The 22,269-nt window shown below is 38.9% G+C and overlaps 1 protein-coding gene across 1 annotated transcript; it reads right to left on the bottom strand.

Annotated features, from left to right (window-relative positions):
• Positions 1–370: 370 nt before the first annotated feature.
• Positions 371–2,239, bottom strand: LOC141650330 (uncharacterized). Its single transcript, XM_074458670.1, has one exon. It carries the CDS (start codon positions 2,237–2,239, stop codon positions 371–373), a length of 1,869 nt encoding a protein of 622 aa, XP_074314771.1.
• Positions 2,240–22,269: the final 20,030 nt, after the last annotated feature.

The following is a 22,269-nucleotide window of genomic DNA, read 5'->3' as shown; positions in this document are numbered from 1 at the left end:
TGGGTACCCGAGAAAGACGCACGGAGACGAACGAGGTTGTAATTTATTAATGGTTGTAGATAGCTTGAGTGGAAAACATAAACAACCAAAAATCCTAAGATGGCTATAAGTAGGAGATTTATTGTATAGCAATTGGAGAGGAATATTATAGGCAATTGGTTTACTAGGAATTATATTCAAGACATATGTAGCTAAATCGAGAGCGTGGTGCATAAGTTCGCTGGAATTGAGGCATGAAAAAGAAGAGTTCGCATGACAATATTAATAGAACGAATTTTACGTTCAGACTTTCCATTTTGAGAAGATGTGTGAGGACAAGAGAGTAGAAAGACGAGTCCTTGATCCGCACAAAAATTTTTAAATAGGCCATTTATAAATTCCGTTCCATTGTCGCATTGGATTGACTTAATTTTTCGCTCAAATTGTGTTTGGACAAAGGCAATTTCAAGAGAATGGAACTAACTTCATTTTTGTGATAAAGAGGAAAGGTCCATAAGAAATTGCAATAATCATCCAAAATTAACAAGTAGTATTTATGATCCATGGAGCTCAAAATTGGAGACGTCCATAAGTCACAATGAATGATATCAAATGGCAAATAAGTACGCGAAATAGACGAAGCAAATGGTAAACGAATATGTTTTCCTAGAGGACATGAATGACAAATAGATTGTTTGGAATTCAAAGTACAATCAATCAATTTATTTTTCCTCATAATATTAAAGATTGGATCACCGGGATGACCCAAACGACTATGCCAAAGAGACGGAGCTAAGGCTGCAAAAGTACTTGGTGCGGCTGATTTCGTATTGGTTGAGAGAGGATATAGATCACCCCGACTATCACACCTCATGAGACTAGTCCCCGTCCGCAAGTCCTTCACACAAAAATCAAAAGGGTCAAATTCAACACTGACCTTATTATCTGTTGTGAATTTTCTAACGTAAACTAGATTTTTAACTAGGGCTGGGGCGTATAACACGTTTTTCAAGACAAGTGGTGGGTGTGGTGTAGGTAGGGTGCTATGTCCGTATCCGTTAATTGGAATTGACTGGCCATTTCCGACAATTATACCATTACGAAAGCTCGAATTAATAAAAGGCGAGAGAGTACCTTGATCCGACGTCATGTGAGACGTAGCACCAGTATCCATGACCCATGGCTCTGGGGGCGTAAGTCCTAAAGTATACATTGCAGCTTCGATATCCGTCTGAGTTGGCATCGATTGAGCAACATAGGCCTGATTCGGCCGCGGACCCAACACCCATGCTTGCTGCTGGTTGCGAGAAGCATACTGCGGACGTACCCACGGTCCCGATGGGTAAGGGCAAGGTGGATAACCCCAAGGAGAGGGGGGCCATTGCCACGGCCCAAAACCACCAGGCCAGTGTGCAGCCGTCGGCATTTGAGGAGCGACAGAGGAAGCAGGAGTAGGAGATGTCGGCGTTGTCGAAGCTTTGCCTTTCCCACTTTTATTCCCTTTCTTCTTGCCACCCGAGCCATTGCCACGGCCACCCTTTCCCGGAGCAGCAGCACCCTTGGAAGAACCAGCATCTGTGTCAACATTACCCTGAGAATACAGGTTCTCGGAGGATCCCTGAGTCGACGCCTGTTTCGCAAGTCCGGCTTCTTCAAGTGTTAACATAGATCGTGCTTGATAGAAGGCAGGAAGAGGAGTGCGTTGACGAATGATCGTCCCAACATTCTGGTACGCCGGAGTAAGACCGGAGACCAATTGAAGTACTAAGCGGCTATTTGACACAGGAGAGCCGACGTTTTTCAATTGATCCGCCAATGATTTCAATCGTTGGCAGTTGGCGGATACGGAGGAGAAATCCGCCATCTCGACGTGCGAGAACTCTTGCTCGAGAGTCACGGCGCAAGAGTTTTTGTTATCCTGAAAGATATCGGCGAGACGATCACAGGCTTCTTTAGCGGTGGATTCGGTCTCGACGATGGTTTCCAAGAGCTCCGTTGTGATGGTGGAATAAATCCACTGTAAGACCGTAGCGTCGAGTGTCTCCCACATCTCAAGTTCGTCGGCCGTGGTAGGTGCTTTAGGAGGCACCTTTGGCGTGATGATATGGTGGAGAACACGGTTGGATTTGGCATGATTCGTGAATAACGCAACCCACAACGGATATTGATCGTTGTCCATGCCTAGTTTAACAGGAATGTGGTTTGTGATGTTATTCACGGGAAGAGCCGGATGAAATTGCGACTTTGCATTGGGTGCCATTGATTTGACGTGAGGTCAGAGGAAGGAAGAGAGAAGAGCGGAAGCAGTGGTTGATCGATTAGGGTTCCTGATACCATAAAGGAAGGTACTTTCTACATGGTGCTCTTAATGAAACGGTATACATGTATCAACCAATTGGGTATAAGGACAAAACACGTCCCGATCATGTTTGTCTCTTAAAGATGTCGCTCTACGGTCTCAAACAAGCACCTCGTGCTTGGTATAAAAGGTCTGCAGATTACATTGCCCGCCTTGGTTTTATTCATAGTAAAGCTGATCACTATTCATTCTTCGACAAAGCCAGCATCTTGCTTATTTGTTACTATATGTCGATGACATAATTCTTACTTGTTCTTCGGCTTCCCTTCGAACGAGTATTATGCGTGATTTGCAATCAGAATTTGCCATGAAGGATCTCGGGCCTCTCCATTATTTTTTGGGAATTTCCGTGACACGGTCCTCTTCGGGTATGTTTCTTTCTCAAGCTAAATATGCGACTGAAATTGTTGAGCGCGCTGGTATGACAAATTGCAAGTCAGCCGCTACCCCTGTTGATACTAAAGCTAAGTTAAGTGCTTCCCTCTCCGTTCCTTGTGACAATCCCACTTTGTACCGTAGTCTCGCCGGAGCTCTTCAGTACCTCACGTTTACAAGACCCGACATATCGTATGCGGTACAACAAGTGTGTTTATTTATGCATAATCCGATGAATGAACATATGGTTGCTCTTAAACGTATTATTCGCTATGTTAATGGCACTCTTCACCGTGGCTTAATGCTAGCCAAGTCTGCTCCGTCGCTTCTCACGGCATACACTGACGCTGGCTGGGGTGGGTGTCCGGACACTAGACGTTCTACATCTGGTTATTGTGTTTATCTCGGTGCTAATTTAATTTTGTGGGCTGCCAAGCGTCAACCCACCTTATCACGGTCAAGCGCAGAAGCTGAGTACCGTGGTGTAGCAAATGTTGTGTCCGAATCTTGCTGGCTTCGAAATCTTCTTGTCGAGCTTCATGTCCCAATGTCGAAAGCTACCCTTGTTTATTGTGATAACGTAAGTGCAGTTTATCTCTCGGGCAACCCGGTTCAACATCAACGTACCAAGCACATTGAAATGGATATTCACTTTGTTCGTGAAAAGGTTGAACGAGGTGAAGTTCGTGTTCGTCATATTTCTTCGCGTTATCAGATTGCGGATATTTTTACCAAAGGACTACCTCAAGTTCTATTTGATGATTTCTGTGACAGTCTCAACGTTCGTTTACCTCCAGTTTCGACTGCGGGGGTGTTATAGAATATAAGTAAATATGTAATTATTTACGTAATATTTAGTTACTTAACATAGTCCATTGTATAGATAATTACTTGCCTAATTATTAGCTAGTCTTCCTAGTTAGTAGCTAACAAACCCTTGTATATATACCTTGTGATATTATCAATAATAATCACCGATTAGCTTCCTTTACATATAAATACATTTTTTTCCTTATTCATATATGTGTGTATTTTGGAGGGAAAATTATGGATAGACTTATTCTTTATGAGGGATTTCATAATAATGAACCCAGTTTATCATACATTGTAACCATTTTTATTAGTACCCAATTTTATAGTATACGTACCCATTATAATTTTTTTTGTTAAGATCAGTTTGTAATTGATCTCTTAATAAATTTAGTGAGAGAAGGTCTCTTCTCGACCCCGTCAATACAATAAGCGAAGAAGAAACAAAGAAAATAAAGTTCATAACCAATAAAAAATCGAAACATCAAACCCACTAAATTGATTGGCCATAGGCCCATAGCACATAAGAGAATAATCCTACGAAAAAGATCCTCCAAATCCTTAGCTTAGCCCCAGATTAAAGATCACATTAATTAGCATTTTAATATTTCTTTCTTTTGTGGTTTGTTTTCCGTAATGTTCCTTATTTGGAAATGGAATATCACTGCTCCCGTCTTCACGGCTCCATTCGTCCAATATTATTTGACCTTTATACGAATTTGAACAAATCATAAATTATTTTTAAAAATATGTCAATTTATTCGAGTTAAGGATAAGATAAGGACCTGAACTTTACGAGGATAAGATAAGGATAAGACAAGGACTCGAACATTGTTTAAGCATTATATCAAACATTGTTTCAGCATACAATAAACAACAGAAACATCATATCACAAAAATCGGTTGGATTGCAAGACAAAGTTATCCAATTGAGCAGTTAGGTTCACGCATTCAGCTACAGCTTGGGAACTTGTGTAGGTAATTGGTCTGATAGTTTTGATTTGTGAAGCAAGAAGGAGCTTAATCTTCTGTAATTTGCATTTTGAGTTGTTTTGCTAGGTCACAAAGATTAATGGATATGTGTGTTACTCTTACCTTAATTAATTTTGATTGTTAAAATATATAAGTATTTTCATAAAATATATTGGTTGGTAAACTTTATTTTCATAGTATATTTTGCCTTATAAAATGTACAAGTATTTTCATAAAATGTATTGGTTGTTAAAATCTATTTTAATGTTAGAAACATAACAGAAACTTAATAGTGTTAGTGTTGAGGTCCTTAACGGAAAAAATAATCGTTGAGGTCCTTAACGGAAAACAATTGCAATGTTCGGGTCCTTGTCTTACCCTTAACCCCGCCCCTTTTAGATATCAAATGTGTATGATGTGAATATACATACAAATGGGATGTATATTTACTACTCTGTATAAGCAATGTGGTAAGGATCGAGATTTTATCTTGGATCGATGGAGTAGGTATGATCGAATTGATAAATTTGGATCGTAAGATCTTACGGACATACTAAATATAGTTTTTTTTTTTTTTTGAGTAAAAGATCAATTTCATTAATAATAATAATAATAATAATATGTCATACAAGAATTGCAACAAAAATTAAAATTAACTAAATACAAATTTGTAAAACACAAGCAAGACAAACTCTTCCTAAAACTAAGATCGTTATTAGATAAAAGCGCTTCTGCACACCACCCTCTAAAATACCGTTGTTTCTTCATACAGCTAAATGCGAAGGGATCCATATATTTGATAATAAAGTTTTGAAAGAGATGAATCTTGTTCGATCTCACAAATCGTAAGCAATAATCTAATATCCATTGCAGCACCATATGACTACAGATAAGACCATTGATCTTCCACATAATTCTTGAACCTCTCAAATAGAGGGATGAATCTCACACAAGATAATGACAAAACTCACACAAAGGTGAGGACAAATCTCCAATAAAGGAGAGGCAAGAGTTATTTGCATATAATTAATAGATATTTAGTAAGAAAAACGAAAAATTGGGGCTTACCTCCACCAAAGTTGGTAGACGGTAGCCCCTAATTAATGAATTTGAAGGTTAGGGTTAGGGTTTTTAGAGAGAGGCTTTTTTAGAGAGATATATAGTTTTTTTATTTCATAAAAGGATACTTGATGATTAAAATACTAATTTATTAATAATTATTCATAAAATAATGATAACTAATAATTACAATATCATTGTATTTACATGAAATTTGGTTTTTAAAATGTCATTATATAAAAATACATATTTATTATATTCCTATAGCTGGAATCAGATCCCACGATCGTAGTCTGATCTGACCTCTTAAAATTTTTAAATGTATAGGATCATAAGATTTTACAAGCATTAATAGAATAGTATGATTAGAATCGACCAATATATTAAGGCAAATGAGATTGTCTCAACATCACTTTCTCATTTGCACAATGTATGCCTTATAAAGCTTCCTTTTCATTGTGTGAAGCGTACATTATACATGTTGTGCATAAGCGTGAATACCTCTTGTTGGGCCTTTGTTATGCCGGTGTCTACGATCTATGTCCGTTTTGGGCCAAGTCCTCACGAATTTACTTTTTCACTACTTCCCAAAAGGCATTGTACTATTGTATTTAGTGGACATTTATAAAGATGATCTTTCGCTAGGCCTTTACACTACCGATGTTGGATCTGAGTTTACATCATAATAACCCCCCCCCCCCCCAAAAAAAAACTAAGGACCAACATCTTTACTCAGACGTTGACCTCTGTGAAGAACTCCCACACTTCACAGCCGCCCCACTAATTTCTAGGCATCCCAAGCATCACCAAGTCTTGATAACCTCCTCTTAACAGACACACCATGGTACCGATCGAGTCATGTCTGCACCACACATCCTGGTCAAGTGAGTGCTCTCACATGCTTCTAGTTTTGCATTTCCATGTGTTCTTTGGGACTCTGGTACACGCATATCAAACTCCTTTATCTCAAATATACCTTGGATTAGGTCCGCCATTTCAGAAGTTCCAAAACACAACAGTTTCTGACATCCAACCTAGAAAGGACCCACTAGATCTATGGCACCTAATCTGATAAGCGTCCACCTAATAAAAAATTCTAATACACAAATGGTCTTTGTCCCACAAGACCCATGACGCCTTTCATCCATTTTGCCCTAGACAAGGCTTGCTCAAGGGTCCACCTCGAACTAGAAATTCAATGCCTTATAGTATACCTCACCTTCAAGTCATGACTCGATGTTTCACCAACGTACCACTCGTGGACTTGAGATTTGTAAACGGTTTGCCAGATCGAGCTCACGAGTCCGTGATTCGCTAATGCGATCTATTCCGCTGCCCGAGCTCCCACCATTTTTACGTTATAAGGCTTATTAGGCCCAAGTTTAACCATGGGCTCTGATACCACTTGTTATGTGGAAGGCGTGAATGCCTCTTGTTGGGCTTCTGCTGCGCCGATGTCTACGGTCTATAATAATACGATATTGTCCACCTTGAGTCAAGTCCTCACGAATTTACTTTTGAACTCCTTCCCAAAAGGTCTCATATTATTATATTTAGTGAACACTTATAAAAATGATATTTCATCTTTACACTACCGATATAAGATATGTGTTTGCACCCTAACAATACACGTTTAAAGGTGGGTGATTAGACCTGGCAAAAGTATACCGAACCCGAAAAACCGATCGAAAATACCCGAATCGACACCTGACCGTACACCCGAAAGGTATAATTGAACTTCACTCCGAAACCTGAATCGACCTGAACTGATTCGAAATCGAACCGAATTTGTAATATCCGAAATAGACCCAAGATCGAATGAACCTGAACTGTTTCAACCTGAATTGTTTTAATTCGAACCGATATATACCTGAACCGATTTCAATCCGTACATTGATGACAGAAACCCAACATTGAAACCTGAAATGACCCGAATGTACCTAGGCGTCACATTTAGGGTGTCTTTTTGTACATGAGTGTCACCCTTTGACGTCAATGAATTAATATTATATTGTAGTTATCCAAAAAAACATTATTTATTACTTTTTTTAAAAGAAATTATTCGTATTATATCCAATCTTTTGAATAAAGACCTAATCCCTTGACATTCGATCCGATTATGACCTGACTCGAATCTCATCTGCTCTGATATTGACCCGATTCGAACCTTATTTGCACCGATATTGACCCAACTCGGACCTGAACCAACCCGAAATATTTACAACCGATTAAAAGTGAAAACTGAATCCAACCTGAATTGAATCGAACTGAAATCGAAAATAAAGATAAACCGAAATAAGCCGATCCGAAAGAACCCGAACCGAAACTGATCCGATTGACCCGTTTGCCACCTCTATGGGTGATGTTAAAACTTGGTCAACAACCGGAGCAAACATGCACCAATTGCAACATGTAATTGTATTATCATGAGTTCATGAGTATGATAATCTTAAGAATATCAATTGGCAATAACTTTTTATACAAAAGTATTTATTGAGCTTCTATACAAAAAGTATTACCAAGATCAGGTTTTGGAGAAACAAAAGAGGAAGAGAGAACATTAAAACAACCTTAATTTGCAAACTTGGTGGAAGAAGCATTTTGTTTAACTATCTGACATGTATTATATCTCCTGTACTCATTTCTTTTGATAATTCTATTATATTATTGCTAACTACCCTTTAATTTTCTAGTTGGTGTAGTCTAATCAACCAAAGCTCATGCTTTTCCTAAAAAATGTGAAATATAATGCTCTAAGAATGGCTTTTGAATAGTTTTAAGAGAAGACTGTTGTTGTTTCTATTAATGGCATTATTGCCATATTATTTTGCTTCTCTTCTCCCACCTTAATTAATTAACCTATCTTTGATAAACCTCTTTACATGTGCATTAATTCATATTTAAGCAACTAATATGCAAGTTGTTAACTTATGCTCTCTTTTCAGTCCTCTTATATAGCCCTTAATTTTCATTTGTATTCATATACTAACCTAGCCACCTTCTCTAATCTCCTACACACATTTCTTTATTTTTTTTTATTGTTTTTTAAAAATATTGCTCAATTCAAATCTCACATCATGAGTGGTAATAGAATTAGAGTTCAAACGTTGTTCCTACTCATCTATTTTTTAGTTTCGGCACAAGAGTTTGAACATAGCATGGCTTCAAGGCCAACACCTTTGGGTATTACGTCCAAGGTTGTAGCAACGCAAAGGCGCGATGTTCCTATTGGGCAAAAACCTCCTTCACTAAGGCTTATTGTAAGGCCTCCCTCTATATCTATTGGGGTGAGCGTGAACCGTTATAAAAAGATGGAGACTGAAGCTTTTCGACCTACTTCTCCTGGTCGCAGTCCAGGAGCAGGACATGAAGAGCCACCGGGTACTCACTAATTGTATGGTATTGCCCTATAAAAAAAAATCAATATACCTTAAGAAAAAAAATATAATCATGCGAAATTAAATCTCTAAGATAAAGTGTGCTACGTTTCGGAGATAAGAATCTTTTTTTTTTTTTTTTTTTTTTTTATTGTAACGATATAATGGATGCAAAGTCCTTATGGTAAATTATTTCTTCAATTATTGCTTAGATTATTGAGAAGTTGGTCATCTTCTTGTAAACGATAAATGAGCATATGCTCCCTCGGTTTTGTATTATGAGCTTATATAGTATAGAACTATAGAAATGTGATGTACGTAGATAGTGTCCGAACGAACGTCCGATCATATGTTGAAATGGTCACGAACATGAAGGCAGTGCACATCACAAATACAACAACAACAACAACATTATCCCAGTGCCTCAGTGGCTCCTGCAAATTGCGGGGTAAGGGGGGTCGGATGTACGCAGCCTTACCCTTGTGTTAGCAACACAAAGAGGCTGTTTCCGAATGACCCAAGATGAAAATTGCGTCGAGAGCTGCATCGAAGGATCACTACTTCACAAGAGAAAGAAGCGTAGCCACTTTAGTGAGCCATTTTGCTTTATTCCATCAGAATTCAGAACCAAAGAGTAATGAATCTTTGGCTACATTGGAAATATGGAATCTGTGCACATCACAAATATTAATATTAAATTTAAGTTTACCAAGTTTTCCTTGTGACGGGCATATTATTAACAAGCTTGCGAGGGTTAAGTACTATCTATATAGTTAGATTATAAGACAAAATAGAATGTTACTCCCTAACACTCTGCTTTTATCTTATGTACCCACATAGTGACATGGGTAATACTTAATCTGTCGCAAGTTTGCGACGGATATGCCCTTCAAAAATGAGAATTTGTGATTTAAGTTAGTAATTGTAAAAAAAAAAAAAAAAAAAAAAAAGGGTTTAGAAAAATGATTAATTAAAAGGGCTTTGGGGACTATTTTTACCCATATTTTCTTACTCCACAGATCTCATATAAGAAGGGCATATTCATTTTAACCTTAAGACGGGTAAAGTATCACACATAAAAGAAAAACAAAAATGCATTGAGAATAAAAAAAGGATTTGTCATGTCTATACAAGTGGCTGTTATTTGACCCGCGTTATTCTTATTTGTTTTAAGAAAGACATGTTATTCTTTTTTGTCTTAAGAAAGACATGTTATTCTTACCCTATCAGCCTATCTCGATCTGTAACCCGTATTTGACATTTTGACTGGACTCGTACTCTTATGATCGAGATTTTGCTTAGGACTCTTTTGGATAATGCTATTCAAGTAATCAAGCTCCGGGCGAAATTGAATCGTTTTAGAGTCATTTTCGTGAGCTCATTATGATAACCCACCCGTCCATGTAGTCCTTGTAAAACTGATCCAACTTGAATGATCCGACACGAGATCAGGAAATGACCCAAAATGTGTAACCCGATAGACCCGACTTGAAGCGACTCGACCCAAACTGACCCTACTTGAATGACACGAAATGACCCTAAAAGACTTAATTAAGGCAAAATTATGACTCGAAATGACCCAAACGATCCAGATTGATCTAACCCAAAATGACCTGATCCGAAGTGATCTGACGCGAAACCAACTCAAACTACCCATTTACCAAAATAACCTGATCCGAAGTGACCTGATCCACAACAACAAACACATCATTGCGAAAGGATAGATTCAAATGTCACAATAATTATTATGGCATTATACTTGAGTGGTAGGATACCGGGTTAAGGAAAATTCTTCCGTCCTTTCGGAAGATGTTCTCCGACCCCTATACATATATAAGTAGGACCACATACACAATTAAATATTGTAAAATTTTCATGTGTGTAAAGAAGACGGAAGTATTTCTCCTGAGTTAATGAGGTACTAAGTAATAACCGTGTAATAAAAACCTATTATAGAATTGAAATATGTTTAGCCACCAACAAAAATAGGAGAGAGAGAGAAGACGGGGTTAATTAATTAATATGTTTAGTTTTTGACTTTTTGTATAATATAGAGTTAGACCGATTGTAGATGGAAGACAAAATTTTACGGAAACCGTTAGTTGAGGCCCTTAAAATTCCCTAACTATAGTTAGGTCTTTAGAGCATCCGCAAAGGTGGGAAGCTAACCTCCCCATATGCTCTCTCTTCTTAAATGGGAAACTCCATTATTGCACACACCCTCCCAACAAATGGGGCTCCTCTATTTGTAGGGAAGGTCCCCAAAGAAAAAGTAAGTTCTTTTGAGTTGCTTTTGGGGAGGCTGTAATACCCGTCCTTTTAGAGACCCGTTGACCGTCGTTGACTGACCTTAGACACCTATCTAAACCTTCGGAAACCTTACGAGTTAACCTTGTGACGTTATAGCCCTTTGGAGTTGTTGTTACTCGATCTAGCGGAGGCTACTCGATCTGTAATACCCGTCCTTTTAGGGACCCGTTGACTGACGTTGACCGACCTTAAGGGCATGTTGTAGTCTTTGGGAAATCACACAAGAGATGTCTTGTGTCATGATAAGCTTTGGATGAGTGGTACTCGATCGAGTCGAGGCTACTCGATCGAGTAGCTTGAGTACTCGATCGAGTAGGGGTCACTCGATCGAGTAAGTTAGTTACTCAATCGAGTAGCATCTTTTCAGCGGGGATTTATAATCGTGTTTTGATAGAATCGCAAATCATTTCCGCCTCCTTCCTCCAAACCTAGATGTCGCCTCTTCTCTTTCCCTTCACCATAAAATCTTCCATTGGAGCCTTTGAGGATGCTTATGCCTTGGGGATAGGTTGCTTAAGTCGGATAGCGGTCTTGACGCGGTATGCTATGCGTAGGTATGTCATCATCGTTATCTTTGTCGTTGTTGTTTCTTGTAGGGTTGTGGTGATAGTAATAGGTGTTTGTACTGTTTGTATAGGAGTATTGCTTGCTTGATTGATGTCATGTGATTGAATGAGGAATTGCAGCGATTGGCTAAAGGTAGGTTCGCCTACTCAGTTTCTGTCGGTTGTCTAGTGTGTCGTTTATTGTGTTGATTGTGGCGTCGGTATGATTGGATTTATTGTGGTATTGGTTGGTGTTATTGTGATTATTGTATAGCTGTCTGTGATCTTCGGGGCGCGTCCCTGGCTGAATGGAGTCACTTGCGGGAGTGGCTTCACGCCCTTTATTCGCCCTCTGTGGAACCCGCCACGGGAGGGGATGTGCACATTAATGGTCATGGGTTTATCGCTCAGTATGATGAGCGGGGATTTGGTGGGTACGGCTGCGGTCCCCCACTGGCAGGACTAGTCCTGTGGACAGTCGTGACGGTGATTGGTTGGAGTAGTTGTGGCTTGTGTGTGTGCTTGGTTGTGTCTGTAGTATGTTGGTTGTTGATGTTGTGTCTTACTTCATTTACTGACCTTGTGTGGTTTGTCTTCTTGTTGTTTTTGTTGTGTCTGCCGTGATCCCTTATGGTGAGCAGTCAGTCTTAGCAAGTGATGTCTTGGATGGTGGCTGGAGTCTTGGCAGGTGGAGTCCTTCACGAGTCACGACAGAATAGTTCACATAGTGGTTTCGAGTTGTATCTTTTCAACAGAAGTTTTGTTAATCCTGTAATAAACTATAATTGTTCTTTCATCGACTTTTGATGATTGCTTTCCTCGGGCAACCGAGATGGTAACGCCTTTATATGCTAAGGAAGGTCTTGTTAAGGCTCCTTGGTATATAGGGGTGTTACACGATCGAGTAGCTTAGTCACTCGATCGAGTAGAGGCCACTCGATCGAGTAAGTTGCCTACTCGATCGAGTAACGTGAGTTCAGCGGGGAATTATAAATCGTAAAATCGTGAAACCCAAATCATTTCTCCACCTTTCTTCCTAAACCTAGATGTCGTCATTTCACTTATCCTCCACCATGAGTCATCTCTTTGAAGCTTTTGAGATTGGTTACATCAGAGTGATGGGATGATTAAGTCGGGTAGCGGTCTTGATGCCGGATTGCTTTGTATAGGTATGTTGTCATCATCGTCATCGTCTCCCTTGATTTCAGTTATGATATTGGCAGTAGTAATAGATGGTTATGCTGGTTGTTATAGGTGGTTATGGTGATTGCTTGTTGTCTTGTTGTTTTGCGCGGGATCGTTGTGATGCGTGCATTTTATATAGGCTTTTTGTATCATATTTGTACGCATCTCTATGCATTTTGTGTAATGTTCAGCTACAAATGTCCCCCGAATTGTCTACTTTGGTTTCTCTTGTCTTATTTGAAGGAATGAACCAAAGAGAAGAGAAATCAAGCTTAATACATGTCCCTATGCATGCATTTATGAGATGAGTTGAGTCGGAGCTTGGAGACTACTATTTTGAGATGCGCAAAGAAGAAGGATAGCTAGGCGAGCAAAGGAAGAACTTCAAATTACTAGTGCTTACTTTGAAGAGTCGTATCTCGAGTTCTAAAACTGATTTTCAAGTGATTCTAATTGGAGATGAAAGCTTGTGCTCTTAGCTTTCCAACGCCACTGGAAATTCTTTGTTTACCCAAGTCACGAACAAATGGCGGCCGTTAGAAGTTCAGTGCACGAAGCAGAAATTGTGTGCTGGAAAGTACTCGGTCGAGTACTATCTTTTCGATCGAGTCCTTTTTCTACTCGATCGAATGATGCCTTTTTTATAAATGTTCGATCGAGTACCTAAAGTCTTCTATCGAGAGGTTTTAGCTTGGATTTGTTTGATCGAGTGATATAAAGTTACTCGATCGAGTGACTAGCTTATATACTCGGGATTTTTATTCCGTGTTAGGTTTATTTTATGTTAATAATCACTTCCCTATATAAAGGAAGTCGGGATTAGGTTAAAAATATCTTATCATACTGTTTTACTCTTAATCACTGTTTTCTCTCTTAATCTCTGCTATTACCTTGTTCTTATTGCCGGATTCACTCTTTTGTAATCTTTCTTTACTCTTAACTTCAATCTAATCTTTGTTTCCCTACTTTAATTCCTTGTTCTTTAATTCTTACTTTATTGTTATCATTATTAGTATATGCTTCTTCCTTATAATATCTTTACCATGTCTTCCCTTAGCATATTCATGATTATTGTTATTGTTGTTAATTACAAAAGCACGAGTAGCTAAATCCTTTTATGTTAGGATTAGGGGAGCCATGGTAGTAATATGACGATGTTGTGAATAGGCTAGATGATTAATTGTGAGAATCTGTGACCATAGCAATATAACTGTAATATGTTTAGTTGAGTGCACGCTTCTAAACCACTTTAATCTGGTTAAATTCGCTCCTAGATCGGAAGATTGGAATGAACAGACCTGCTATGAACAGTTGACTACCCTAATGAGGACGGAAGTTAAGTTAGTTGTAATCTAGGGTGGATAGCGGACCGGAAGGACCTTTCCTTTGCTCGTCTCATAGTAGATTGTCTGGACTATTTATGACTGAGTTAGTGAACTGCCATGGTGAACCGAAATCTTGACATATTTCTCTTTATCTGATCAATCCTTAGTTTTTTTCTCACTTTATTGCTCTTGTCTCTATTTCTCTTTCCTTGACCTTCAGTAGTATAGAAAATCGATTCAAAAACCCCCATTTGTTACTAGATAGACGAGATTGACAGATAGATACTTTAGCCTCCCTATGAAGATCGACCCTACTTACCGCTGGCTTCTGTTAATAGTATTAGGTATTTATTTTTGATACTAAAACGACGGTATCAAATTTTGGCGCCGTTGCCGGGGAGGCAATTAGCCTATTTATCTGTTCATTTTCGTCTGTCTTACGCCTCAAGGGATTTATTCCTTGAGGCAGTTCTCATCTTTTTCCTTTAAGTGTTGTTTTGATAGGTCCTAACTAAACAGGATTCTAAGAGAAAGATCGTCAAAGGGAAGGCTTGAGTACCTTTGATTCTTCTGCCAAGATGTCTAGCGTCTCCAGAATTATAGCACAGTTTGAAGCTCAGAATGGAAGATCTGACCAGCTGGAGAGTAGACGATCTTGGGGTAGTCCACCTCAGTCCCATATTACGGCGCAGCAGGTGGTCCACTGTGAGAGATGTGGTGCTGCGGGGCACGATGCTGGCATTTGTCTGATGAATGACGATGTAGTCTATGCGTTCAGGCGGCGTAGACAATCTAATCATCCCATTGCATATGTGCCGCCACATCCGCTTCAGCAACGAGGCTATCAAAAGTCTCCATTTATTTGGCCGCCGCCACAACAAACTCCTCCTTCTAATAAGCAGAAGGAAGAAATTGCTGAGTTGACGTCTATAGTGAACACACTTGCGCTTCAGGTGCAAGAAGTTATGCAAACTAAAGATGCCATTATCAAGTCACTTAAAGCTCAGTTGGCTCAAGTATTGGCCGAGCAAATTTCTAGGCGACTCGAGACAGTTTATGTTGTTCGCACCAGGACTGATATTCCCCGCGAAGGGCCGGTTCTGCCTATTAATGCTACAAACACTGTTCAAGAGGAAGGATACAAGGGAGCCACGCCTGCCACTGTTCAAAAACTCGATCGAGAGCCTTATTCTGCTCGATCGAGTGAAATTACTGAGGAAGTACTCGATCGGGAGGACGAAAGCCCTCGATCGAGCAATGAGGAAAACATGGCCTTCGATCGAGTGACACTAGTTGCTCGATCGAGTAAATTTTTTATAAAAATGCCTCGATCGAGTTACTTAAGTGCTCGATCATGTAATTTTTTTGCTGATAATAATAAATGGCCGTCTAAATTTATTTCGGACAATGATTCTGCAATTAAGGTTAATTCCCTTGTTACTTCTTCTGCAGGTACTGATAGGTTGACGGACCTAGGAGGTGGGCATCATACGTTAACCTTGGAGACTGAAACAGTGTGGATTGATTACCCGGGCAGAGGATTGGACGAGGTTAGGCCGCATAAGAAGAAAGCGCGCTGGAGAGCCAAAGGTGGAGGCCATTATGCTGCAACAAGTTGCGGTTCTCCTGTTGATGCGATGGTATGGAGGCCTAAGGTCAAGCTGATGGACGCTGAGGGGACATCATCAGTCACTAGCCTTGTTTTGGGCCATTAATTTCTGTTGGTGGATGATAAGAAGATAGTCGAGCTGGGACCTGTCTGAAACTAGCGATGTCCGGGAGGCAACCCGGAGTTCAAGTTTTTAGTTTATTTTTGAATATTTCAGTCTTGTTGTGTATAATAATTGGTTTTCAAACCATAGACTGTGTGAACATCGGCCACGTCTTGATCTGTGGATTTGGGCCACCTACCGGTTCGTAGTCACGGGGCACCTGCACGCCAAGCCAATCTGTGGACATGCAGCGGTCTAGAAAGCCACGCTCGGTGGCGATGAAATGCTTTCGACCGGATCGCTTTATATCGGTCGGTTTCGTCTCGGTAGAGGTCTCGAAACGATTAAAGATGTTCGGAGTCGCCACCAAGCGTTTGTAGGATACTTGTAACTTGTTCTAATCCACTTTACACCTAGGTCAACCAAGGCAAAAAGCGGTGTTTGACATAGGTACTAAAGATAAGGACTCGTCCCCCTTTTAGCATTCTATGCCTAAAATGACTCTCGTACGCACTGGATAAGGCCATCCACTATCCAAAGGTTCTGAGTAAGGGGTGAGGGTACGTATTGGGAAGAGCTTTAATCGGACACCCAATCCCGCCCGTGTTAACGGCCTCTACTGATCGATCGTGGTTGTTTAAGTGCAAGAGTTGATAAAACGGTGTGAATGCATGAATGCACATCCAAAAGTGTTAACCTAACATGTGAGCTTTCTAAGTCGGTTTGTTAATCCAAATATCAAGCATAATATGTCATGTTGGACTTAGATTGATTTACATGTGAAAATGGAAATTAAACATCCATTTACCAAGTTCGGGTTATGATGCTTAACACGATCCATTTATTGAAAAAGGGTGTCAAATGACAAAGTGTAAAAAACGTAAACTTGTCAATCTAATCCGTCACGTATTCGGATAAACCGTAATCGAGATCGTCCTAGACAAGTACCAAAACGAAACAGAACAGTGCCAGGCAGCCCTGTTAAGGCGTGAGCCTGTTGGCGAGATAAAGGGCTCTTTCCTAGTTTTGAAAGATGAAAGCAGAGGGCCTCTTGGGGCGCGAGCCATGGGGGGAACCAAGAGAAGCCTCCTTCTTGTTAAAATGGTTGTTTAAAACCGTATTTGTGAATAAATGATTTAAGTATGATTTGCATGACTCGGAATAATTACTATAATATTAGTAATATTCGTTGTCGGATTTGCATGTTTTAAAAGTATAGTTTACAAATAAAAATGTAAAATATTTGATTTGAACTAATCATGTTAAGTTCATTTCTTTGTAATTAGTCAAGTTAATCATCGTACTCGGATTAAACCGACATGGTATAAAGAACCAAGGATGATTATGAATTATGACTAATATATTTACAAATGTAAACAAATGAGAAAAATGGTAAATAAAATAAAAGGGGGTTAAAATACCCATTAAAATGTAATTAACCAATAATATCATCGAGTCACGGAATAAACCGTCATGGTATAAAGAACCAAGGATGATTTTTATAATGGTCAAAATATGTTTATCTTAAAAATGAATTAAAATGGTAAATAAAAGAATAGAAATTCCTTTAAAATGTAAACCAATTAATATCACCGAGTCACGGATTTAACCGTCATGGTATATGGAACCAAGAATGATTATGATTTATGGTTAAAAAGTTTGTCATTGAAATGATTTGAAACATTTGAAACGGTAAAAACCGATTACAAATAAGAAACGAAATAAAGAGGAAAGACGAGAACAAACACGGATGAGTCTGACCTAGACACCTACATGAGGCGCGAGCCTCCCTGCATAGCAAGGAGCTCCTGTCTCAGGCCAAAACACAGTTTTGGCTCGTCTAACCTAAATTTGCATCGTGTTATGCATCGTTCGTGCTTATAGACTCGTCAAAACAGTAAAGACATGAATTAAAGTGAGATATTTACACCCTCAAACTTACGTGTATTGATATTTTGCGATGTAGACGACTTTAGAGACGGTTTGCTCGTAGCGACTACTCACGATCAAGAAGTTTAAAAGAGTGCCTTAAAAAAGGATTTTGTTTTGAAAATGAGTTGAAAATATGTTAATTAAAACATGTTGATTGATGAATTGAGTTGGTCAAATGGGTCGGTCGAATCCACGGCGACGGTACCAAACAATATGTGTAAGGTTTGTGTTTACGATCGGTAGGTCGTAAACACGTGTCGATTTTGTGACTTAGGTAGTCGAGTCTAGAAGTTTAAGAGAGAGGTGAAGGGGCGGACGCTCGCGTGAAGATTATGGGGTGTGATGATGGGTATTTATAGAGAAATGTGGGATGGTAGGTCGGTTGAGTTTGCTTGGAGGCTAAGCAGACACCCCATTGAGGCGCGAGCAAGCCTGCTATGCAATGGGGTGCCCTGTCCTTTTCAATTTGGACGTGGCCAATTCTCCATCCATTGTTTGGTTGGTTTGATTTGTGGCAATCAAATAGGATGTCGTGTAACAATATGGGCATCTAATAAGATGATTTTAGGTGTTACTTGAGGTAGGTGTTTTGTGTGCTTGACTCGGGTTTGACCCGTGTGAGACGGGATTTGAATTTTCGAGTCGGTTTTTGTCCCGGTGTCGATTTTGACTCTAATTAGGGTCATTTTAATAGAAATGACATGATAAAGACATTCATGGCATTAATTTTGACATTTGAGATTTGGGTTGACTCAGGTTGACTCGAGTTGCGGGTTTCTGAGTCGGTTTTGCGTCCGAAGACGATTTTAACTCTAAATAGTGTTATTTTAATGCAAATGAAGTTAGAAAACTTTTGAAATAATTTTTCATATCCGAGTAGTGCATTAAACCGTCTCATATATAGCCAATCCACACACGCATATCAAAAACACGTAACAGTCCGATCATCATCGGGTGGTTTTTGAAAGGTGCAGATACTGGGTATCTACAGACTGTAAACAATTTTAGATTTGGTTTTTGTCGCCATTTGTGGTCTGCAGGTACTCCTTCGATCGAACGCTTATTACTTTCGATCGAGTGATTTATATTCCCTCGATCAAGCACTTTCACGACCATATTTACTCGATCGAGTACAAAATTCTTTCGATCGAGTTCAGTCGTTTGGATTCGTTTCCATTGGTTTGCTATGGAGTTGTTAGTAACCTCCCATGTTGCTGGCTGGTTTGGGGAGGTCCCTACTTCGCGTTATCTTGTAAGTTTTCCGCATCTTCACTCTTCTTCCCTAGTTTTGGGTACAATGAGGGCATTGTACGGTTTGGTTTGGGGAGGTTTTGCATCCATATCCGTGTCTGCATTTATGTCTTTATTGCATTTCTGTTATCACGTTTAATATTCGTATGCATTGTTCTTTATCTTTACAAAAAATCAAAAATCTCATAAAAATTAAAAATCTCATAAAAATTAAAAAATTTATCAAAAATCAAAAAATTTCACGTTTACTTTTGCATATAGGTTGAGTCGGAATGGTGTATTTCGATGATGAAATTGCACTGCATTTTGTCATTTTGCTTAAGCCTTGCATAAACTGATATCTTTTAGTATAGTCAATTGCATAGTCTACGAGTTAATGTTGAAATTTAGCTGAACAAATAGGCTTGACCTGAAATCTTGGCAACCTACTCATATATTTTAAGTTCAAAACCCTTAATAACTGGTGTCATTTGTGACCAGTTCATGTAGGATTGTGAGTAGTTACTCCTTGCATAACATGTATCATTAATTTGCACAAATATGAAATTCAATTGCTTTTTGCCTGCATACATTCGGGTTATTGGTTGGTGTCACATGCAGGGAGGTGCTTACATTTTCCCTTTCTTTCATTTTTACCCATTTAACTCCACTATTCACCAAATTTGCCTTTCTGACCCTTAACTACATCCAAATTCAGCCTGCCATGTCAAGCTAGTTTAGTGTGTTACTGCGGTATATATTTTATTGTTCGAGTTTGGTTCAGGATATATTAATTGGAGTTGGTAATTTATGAAAGGAAAAAGGAGGAAAAAATAGAAAATGAAAAAAAAAACGTGAAGAGAAAAAAAAAGGAATTCGAAAAAAAAAAAGAAAACCGTGAAAAAAGAAGAAAGAAAAAAAACAATGAAAAAGTTTGATTGTTGACGGTTTTCGCTCCTGTGTTTTATTTTGATCTTATGAGGAGTATGTTTTTGGTTGAGTGATTTTATGTGCCAAATGAGGGGCACTTGAGATTAATTCTATAATTGGTTGAGAATTGGATGTTGGTTCATATGGTATCGTTAGGTAGCTAGCTTGACTATTACCTCACAATTACATAAATATTTTGCCTTTTCTTACCCATTGCCTCACATTCCCATAATTTTTGTAAGCCCTCGGCTGTGACGGGACCTTGATTGGTTGGAATGTATGTATGGTAATTAGAATTGTCTGTCATATTAGTTGCATGCATGCTTATGTGTGTCGTAGTTTAGGTGAGCGACTGTTTTTCTTCTTCTCTTACAATTCATATGCTTACCCTTTGCTTCATGAGAGAAGAGTGACCCGTGAGAGTCCATCATAAAAGGTCTTGCAACGTCGACAGTTCAGCTTTATTTTAAACATCTTACAACTCGTTTGCATTTGGCAGTTTTTGCTATAAGTGTTAGTTTGCTGCATTAAATTGGTTTAAGTGGACAATTTGTAGTTAGCTCCGAGTTTCTTTTCTGTTCCATTAGTTTTGCATATAGTTTTCTTGGGGACAAGCAAAGGTTTGGTTTGGGGAAGTTTGATGCGTGCATTTTATATAGGCTTTTTGTATCATATTTGCACGCATCTCTATGCATTTTGTGTAATGTTCAGCTACAAATGTTCCTCGAATTGTCTACTTTGGTTTCTCTTGTCTTATTTGCAGGAATAAACCAAAGAGAAGCGAAATCAAGCTTAATACATGTCCCTATGCATGCATTTATGAGATGAGTTGAGTCGGATCTTGGAGAATACTATTTTGAGATGCGCAAAGAAGTAGGATAGCTAGGCGAGCAAAGGAAGAACTTCAAATTACTAGTGCTTATTTTGAAGAGCCATATCTCGAGTTCTACAGCGGATTTTCAGGTGATTTCAATTGGAGATAAAATCCTGTCCTCTTAGCTTTCAAACGCCATCGGAAACGCTATGTTTGCCCAAGTAACGAAGAAATGGCGGTCGTTTGAAGTTCAGTGCGCGAAGCAGGAATTGTGCGCTGGAAAGTACTCGATCGAGTACTATCTTGTTCGATCGAGTCCTTTTTGTACTCGATCGAATGATGCCTTTTTTATAAGTGTTCGATCGAGTACCTAAAGTCTTCGATCGAGAGGTAGCTTGGATTTGTTCGATCGAGTGATATAAAGTTGTTCGATCGAGTGACTAGCTTATATACTCGGGATTTTTATTCCGTGTTAGGTTTATTTTATGTTAATAATCACTTTCCTATATAAAGGAAGTCGGGATTAGGTTAAAAACATCTTATCATACTGTTTTACTCTTAATCACTGTTTTCTCTCTTAATCTCTGCTGCTACCTTGTTCTTATTGCCGGAATCGCTCTTTTGTAATCTTTCTTTACTCTTAACTTCAATCTAATATTTGTTTCTCTACTTTAATTCCTTATTCTTTAATTCTTACTTTATTGTTATCATTATTAGTATATGCTTCTTCCTTATAATCTCTTTACTATGTCTGCCCTTAGCATATTCATGATTATTGTTATTGTTGTTAATTTCAAAAGCATGAGTAGCTAAATCCTTTTATGTTAGGATTAGGGGAGCCATGGTAGTAATGTGACGATGTTGTGAATAGGCTAGATGATTAATTGTGAGAATCTGTGACCATAGCAATATAACTTTAATATGTTTAGTTGAGTGCACGCTTCTATACCACTTTAATCTGGTTAAATTCGCTCCTAAATCGGAAGATTGGAATGAACAGCCCTGCTATGAACAGTAGACTACCCTAATAAGGACCGAAGTTAAGTTAGTTGTAATCTAGGGTAGATAGCGGACCGAAAGGACCTTTTCTTTGCCCGTCTCACCGTAGATTGTCTGGACTATTTATGACTGAGTTAGTGAACTACCATGGTGAACCGAAATCCTGACATATTTCTCTTTATCTGATCAATCCTTAGTTTTTTTTCTCACTATATTGCTCTTGTCTTTATTTCTCTTTCCTTGACCTTCAGTAGTATAGAAAACCGATTCAAAAACCCCCATTTGTTACTAGATAGACGAGATTGACAGATAGATACTTTAGCCTCCCTGTGGAGATCGACCCTACTTACCGCTGA

This window comes from Silene latifolia, chromosome 1, assembly GCF_048544455.1.
Source record: "Silene latifolia isolate original U9 population chromosome 1, ASM4854445v1, whole genome shotgun sequence".
NCBI lineage: Eukaryota > Viridiplantae > Streptophyta > Magnoliopsida > Caryophyllales > Caryophyllaceae > Silene > Silene latifolia.
This window is presented reverse-complemented; position numbering and strand designations above follow the sequence as displayed.